This window comes from Salmo trutta, chromosome 2 (assembly GCF_901001165.1).
Source record: "Salmo trutta chromosome 2, fSalTru1.1, whole genome shotgun sequence".
Lineage (NCBI taxonomy): Eukaryota > Metazoa > Chordata > Actinopteri > Salmoniformes > Salmonidae > Salmo > Salmo trutta.
Window position 1 is genome coordinate 8,990,059 of NC_042958.1, and position 6,817 is coordinate 8,996,875.

General features: G+C 39.8%; 1 protein-coding gene across 1 annotated transcript; it reads right to left on the minus strand.

Moving 5' to 3' along the window:
* Positions 1-271: 271 nt before the first annotated feature.
* LOC115150248 (zinc finger and BTB domain-containing protein 14-like) lies at positions 272-3,523 on the minus strand. The gene is made up of 2 exons (XM_029693346.1): positions 3,369-3,523; positions 272-2,160 (listed from the first exon to the last, which is right to left on the minus strand). Exon 2 carries the CDS (start codon positions 2,144-2,146, stop codon positions 824-826), a length of 1,323 nt encoding a protein of 440 aa, XP_029549206.1. The 5' UTR covers positions 2,147-2,160; positions 3,369-3,523; the 3' UTR covers positions 272-823.
* Positions 3,524-6,817: the final 3,294 nt, after the last annotated feature.

Sequence of the window (6,817 nt, forward strand, 5' to 3'; positions counted from 1 at the left end):
GTAAAACAGTAGTGTGTAGTTCCAGTAGTTAGCTACACCGCTACATGGCAAAAAAGAAATTAACAGCTGAAAACCCAACCTAGATTTTTATCTAGTTCAACTACCAAAAAGCTACTGCAAAATGTAGTTAAATGACTAGTTGAACAACATGTAGTTCACTACTTCCCAACACCATATTTTTTTTTTGACATGTCAATCCATGCAAACATTGGCTAGTCTACACAAATTAAAGCTATAATGTATTTCCAAAAATAATGAAAAAGACAATAGATTAATGATTTGTTGGCAGTTGAGGCTACCATGTTTATTAAAGCAACACATATTTTGACGTCAATTACAGTAAGACTTGTATGTGATGCTGTGGAATAGTTAACCATCAAAAACGTTGTGGTTTATAACAATTTTTTCCATAAATTTTTACAAATCAAACATTTAATTTCCAGTTAAATGTTAAAACCAGTACTGTATAACAGCACTAATATATTGACAACCAAAACCGAGTAGAGGCAGTACTCAGTCATAGCATTTATATCCATAACGCTGCCATAACATTTACACAAACATATTTTAATTAATACCCCCAAAAATTATTTAACCATTACAATATAACCAAGTGCGAGAAAGCCTAAATCACGTGAAATAAATCCAAAAATAAATGAATGTAGTCAAATCCTATCTTGAGAAAAATTATCAACATCAAATCTATCTGATTATTGGAGTTTTTCGGCCTCCCAAAAAGAAAATACAAAATGAAACATCAAAAAACTCATATTGTTCTCAAGATGTCCATGACAAGTAAGGTAATGTTACAAAACGTTGTGTGCTATGAGCATGCTATGGACTCCAGTTGTTGCTCGGCCTCGGCGGCCATGGCTGCTGCCTGCAGCTGTTCAGTTTCGGTCTGCAGGGTGCTGGGCGGCATCTGCTTCCTCTCGCTGTGCATGTTGTTTTCATGTCTCTTTAAGTCTGAGGCTTTAGCAAAGGCCTTGGTGCACGAGCCGCAGACGAAGGGCTTCTCGCCCCTGTGGCGCCTCTCGTGGTCCTTCAGGTGGGACTTGTGCTTGAAGGCCTTGTCACACATCTGGCAGCCGAAAGGACGCTCGTTGCTGTGGACCCGCTCGTGCTTCTTGAGGTCAGGCGCTCGGATGAAGGACTTGCCACACACGTCGCAGCGGTAGGGCTTGAAGCCTGTGTGGATCTTCAGATGCTCCTTCAGGTGAGCCTGGGTAGTGAAGGCTTTGCTGCAGATTTCACAGATGAACGGACGTTCGGCCGAGTGCAGCTTTTCGTGTTTCCTCAAACGGTTCTCGTCGATGAAGGTCTTTCCACAGATCTGGCATGCGAGCTGTTCCCGTTGGCCGTAGAGGAGGTACTCGAACTTCATGTCCGTCGTGGCTGTGGTCCAACCGGGGGGCTGCTCGTCCTTCACCTCGCCAATGCTGTCAGCAAACGCTAAGGTTGTTGTGGTGTGACTCGCCAGGTCTTTTTGCTCCGTGTCCATGGGTTCCACGTCCTGGTCGTAACAGCTCACCTTGTGCACGTCCTCATTGGCAGGAGGCCATCCCGTCACTCTCAACGCCGTGTTAGGCGATTTGTCCAAGTCGTGATTGGTCATTGGCTCTTCCACAAGGTCGTCAGTAGGAGTGTCGTCATGGTCACCTAGCACCTGCAGGTCGTTTTCCTGGCCCAATGTAGGGTCATCAGCAGGGAGAGCCATTTTGAAAAGATCACAGGGAAAGGGTTTGTCATTCTGGCCGTTCCTTTCTTCAGTGGACATGTCACGCTTCTGTGAACAGAGTTTGTCCAGAAAACGGATTCCGAGTATCTGGCCTGAAGAAATCATTAAATTGACGTCCTTTATCTTCACAGAAATCTTGGCTGTGTACATGTAGTTCAACACCTCCTCGAAGATGTCTGAGCGGATGAAGTCGATTTCTATGACTGAGGAGTTGTCGACTTCATGCTTCTTGAACAGCTTTTTGAAGTAGTTGCTACACGCTGCCAGCACACAGCGGTGCGCCCTGAACTTCACATCTTCAACCACCACCGCAATGTCACAGTGTTCACCCTCCAACCGTTGCTCATTCAGTATCTTCAGGAAGATGGTCTTGTGTTCATCATCCATGTACTTCACGGTCTCTGACATCTTGGATTGATATTCTGGAACAATAGAAAGAACGTTAGATGTCTCTGGATACATTTCACTCTGAACCATTGGGAAATAAGCCTAAAACAATCTGATCATAATATCCTAAAACGTTAACCACATTGCGAATGATTAGCAGCGGCACTGTGTCTGTCATGGCCCTATATATATGATGTTTCTCTGGATGACACCATAATGGCTGTTGTGGGGGAGAATAATGGGCTGATTTTAAAAAGCTGTTTTGTTTTATCATTTATTATCATATCAACCTAATACATGTAGCAATCTATGTGGATAGGAAAGCGTTACTATGAGAGTAGCCTATATGCAATCACTTGCAGTGATATGTATTTGTTTTTAGATTGGTATGTATTGTTTTGTATTGTTCGGTATTACTACACTGTTGGAGCTAGAAATAGAAACATTTCGCTGCACCTGCAAAACATGTGTACGTGACCAATAACATTTGATTATTTAGATAACTAGTTTACCATCCCCTCCCAAGGTGGACCAGAGGGAAATAGGCACATTGTTGAATCATGTCATGTTTATTTTAACGAAATATAATCAATAAATCAAGGTTTTGTGGTGGCCAAATGATTTTAGTACATTCAATCTAGGCAGGTACAATCGACCATCAATTGAATGTCTTAGACTTTGATCATTTTCAACCCAGAAAATCATACATTATATAACGTTGCACATGTTAAATTGGCCACATTATGAATGCATGCTTGCATAGCAATACATCTCAATGTCGTATAGCCAATTCATTAGCAAGGTAATTTGCATGCATACAGGTAACCGATTGGAAAAAGCTAGTAATATAGCTTCAGATTTGGGGGAGTGTACTCCCGTTATCTGGCTAACGTTAGCTAGCTATAGTTTGCATCCACTTATGCTTATATACGTATCGTTTTCAACAGAACATGAATACGATGTTGCTTTTGGTTGTAAAATCGTAATTTATGTCGATGACAACACATCAATCTGCGTCATTCTGAACGGTGGGGAGAGAAGGGTTGTGTATCCGACTAGCCACAAGCACGCGAGGAAGCGCCCGTAACACCGACATGGAAAATGCCCGAGCAGCCATGAACTCTCCTGAAATGACGAACTCGAGCTTTTGCTGAAACCGTGAGCGCGCAGTCATCTTGGTTAAACATTATGCAACATTTCGGAAATCGATCTGATTCGCTAAAAAAAAAAATACGTTTCTTACCTGTAGTACAATATGTCGTCCCCTTTGAGAAAGACTCCGATATATGTCAAGCAGTCAAAAGGGAATAATACACTTTGTGTGTTGTTGGCCTGAGGACGAGCATTAACGGAAGGACGCGCTGCGCCAGCACGGAACTGCAGCAGGCAAGTGACTATGCGCGTACGTACGTCAATTGTAAATGTTTCCGCCTACGCTCAAAGCGTAAATACAACACAAAAAAAGCAGAAACCACACTGTGCTTACGCAAATTACTGATAAGAAGTCTCTGGAGCGCGAACCTAGAATGAAAACGGGAGTAGATTTGGGGCGCGAAAACTACTGTCACGAGCGGGAAGCGAGTGCGCTTTTTTAATCGAGATTATACAGAGAGATTCAATAATTAGTCCGTGCAATCCACGGTACGTCCCTACCCCCATTGAAGTTCACATTTAAAATGGTTAAGGTATGGTTCAAGGTTATAGGGTTAGATAAGGATTATGGTTAGGGTTTAGGGTAGGGACGTCCCAAGGATCTCTGATAGCACTGACCCTCAATCATTTTAGCCAGTGTTTCACCCACAGAGCCTACAGGTGTCAAACTGGAGCCTTTGACATGGCCCACCGATAATAATTTGATGAAATACCCCATCAAATATTGATTTTACAACACAGTTTTAATAATTAATAATCCATATCGAGAAACTATTTTTTTTTTTACAAGGAATGTAGCCCTAAATGGATTAAATTAGGCTCATTTCCATTTTCTTATGGTCCTCAATTGTAATGGGATGATGGATATCGGCTGTTAATGACGTCATGGTTCCTTTTTTTGCGGTATTCTATTGATATTCTAAATGTATATGACCAAATTACATTAAAGCAATTCTCTTTCAGTCTCTACTACAATGCAATAATTAATGCTAATTGGAGATGCCACCTTGCATAATGAATCTCTGTTTTATATCCCAGAGATTTTAATTTAATATTTCTGTAAATGTCATTTGGTTATTTAACAATGTGCTGCACATCTTTCGAAGGTTTGGATTGCACCATCAATAGATATTTGTTATGGTTTGTGTTCAGAGTTAGAATAATGAACATGATGCTTATACAGCCATTGGCAGTGGGCACTATGGCCCCATCTGCTTCATGCCAGAGCAGCTGTGCCTTTACAGTTGACTTTATGTTCCATTGGTGTAGTTGCACTCTGAATTAGAGGAAAGCCAGATTCAATATGCTCTGAAAGGTCAAATCTGTAATTGAAAATATATTGTGGCTACTGGGTAGTCAACAACTTTGCCTTTGCCTAATGATCCATTTAAAATACTAAAAACAATTTTGCAAAGCTGAAGACACATTTGAAACATTTCTATAATATATAACACTTAATTTACTGGGCTGAGAGAAATATACAGTAGATATACACTGTACACTCCAACACATCTATGGTTCAAAAGGCTAATTTCACGACAAACAGCTATAAGCATCCAGCATCCTTTGAGCAGGGTGATCACGAAGCAGTCTGGCTGATCCTGGATAGGTAGCAGTCCTACTCTGAGATGCTTCTTGAGTAGACACCCTAGTTTCTGACTGGTAGGGTCCCTCTAGACAATGCTGTTGTGGAACAGAATTATCATGTTACATTTCAGTTTCCTACCAAACACTGCTTCTCAAATGAGTCATTCAAACTTGTTGATGGACATTTGGCTTGGTTAGGAACATTACTAGTCTGTCACACACAACCAAAGTGATTTACACCTTAACTTGCAACACATGACTGTAACCGGACTCTGCACTTGTGTTCAGTGAAAGTACAATCAGCCATTTAATCATGCCTTTCCTTCTAATGGTGTTCCTTTCATGAAATAACTAGTAGCTTGTTAGAAGAAGAAAAGAGTAGCGGGCTAGTGTCACTCTGAATGGGTTGGGATACTGTAAATGGCTTCACTGTAGAGTTACAGCCATGAGTTTATGAGAGCACAACCACCAATACATTTTCAGCGATTGACAAAAAAAAAATGAGATCCAACAAAATGTATTTATCCATTTATTTATCTTGTGGGAAACACATTCAACAAGGATGGTTTTTACAGCTGATGATTTGAAGGGCTGGGATCAGAGGCATCATGATCCCAATATCTCTGAGGGGTCACTGATGACCGAATATATCATGTCTTAATATTCATTCTGTAAGACACTGCTAATTATGTATTCTCATCCCAGTGGATGATATTGAGGGGGGCATGTGCCACCCGATGGTGCCAGCTCAGGTTCGATGGGCATGATGCCTCTGTGTGGGAGAAACCAAGCACACAAACACACACTGCAGGCTTGTACTTGAGGTTGTTGTCTGTCCATTCTGCACAGTTTTAAGGCTTGGATGTGACACACAGGGATGAGGAGGATTCTGGGTAGGACTTAAAGGAAAATTGCACCCCCCCCCCAAAAAAATATATACATATATATATTTTATTATTTTATTTTATTATTTTATTTATTAGTCCATTATTAAAATATTATTATTTTAAAATATTATTATTTTATTTCCATAATCCCAAAATGTTTTGCTTGTCAGTAATCAAGTTTTCAAGATATGTAACTTTCAAAATACAGAAATCATCCCTGTATGATGCATTTTGCATCATATGATGCAAAACGCAGCATCATAGGATGCAAAATGTATCATACAGGGATGATTTCTGTATTTTGAAAGTTACATATCTTGAAAACTTGATTGCTGACAAGCAAAACATGTTGGGACAACAATGGACTAACGAAACAAATACCAAAATATTGTTTTTGGGTGGAATTTTCCTTTAAGAATGTGTCTAAACAATTATGTATCTAAAATTGCATCCTATATGCTATATAGTACCCTACTTTTGACCAGAGCCCATATGGAATAGGGTATAATATCAGATACAAGCCAACAAGAAAGTTCAATCCACAGTGTGAAGACACATACTGTATTATAAGGGGTTTCTTAATCACCTCAGAGGTCACAGTAATGGAGTCTGTTTAACTTTTCCTGCTAACTAACACTTACACAGTATTTTGCCTCATCATCCTCATCCTCACCTTGTAATTAAAGGAAAACCAAATAAGCATATTTACAATTAAAGTAAAAACAACAAAATCATCTTTGAGGATGAATGACCTACTAAGCAAATGCATGTACCAGTACCATAGATATTATTGTTGTCTTTTTAAAGGGAATACTCTATGTAAAATTGGATAAAATCAGCATTTGGGATAAATAAGGGGACTTATGACAAGATGAATGCCACATCTATTGCGTGGATAAATATTGTGCCATCCTAGCCTACTATTATACCATGTTTCCAAGTGAGCAGGTTGATAATAAATACAACATAATGATCTATACTATCTTAACTCTCATCACATACATTCTTAAACCTTTGTGTCTGAGTTTACAGGTCAAGTAAAACATGTAGAACTTTTGATATATCG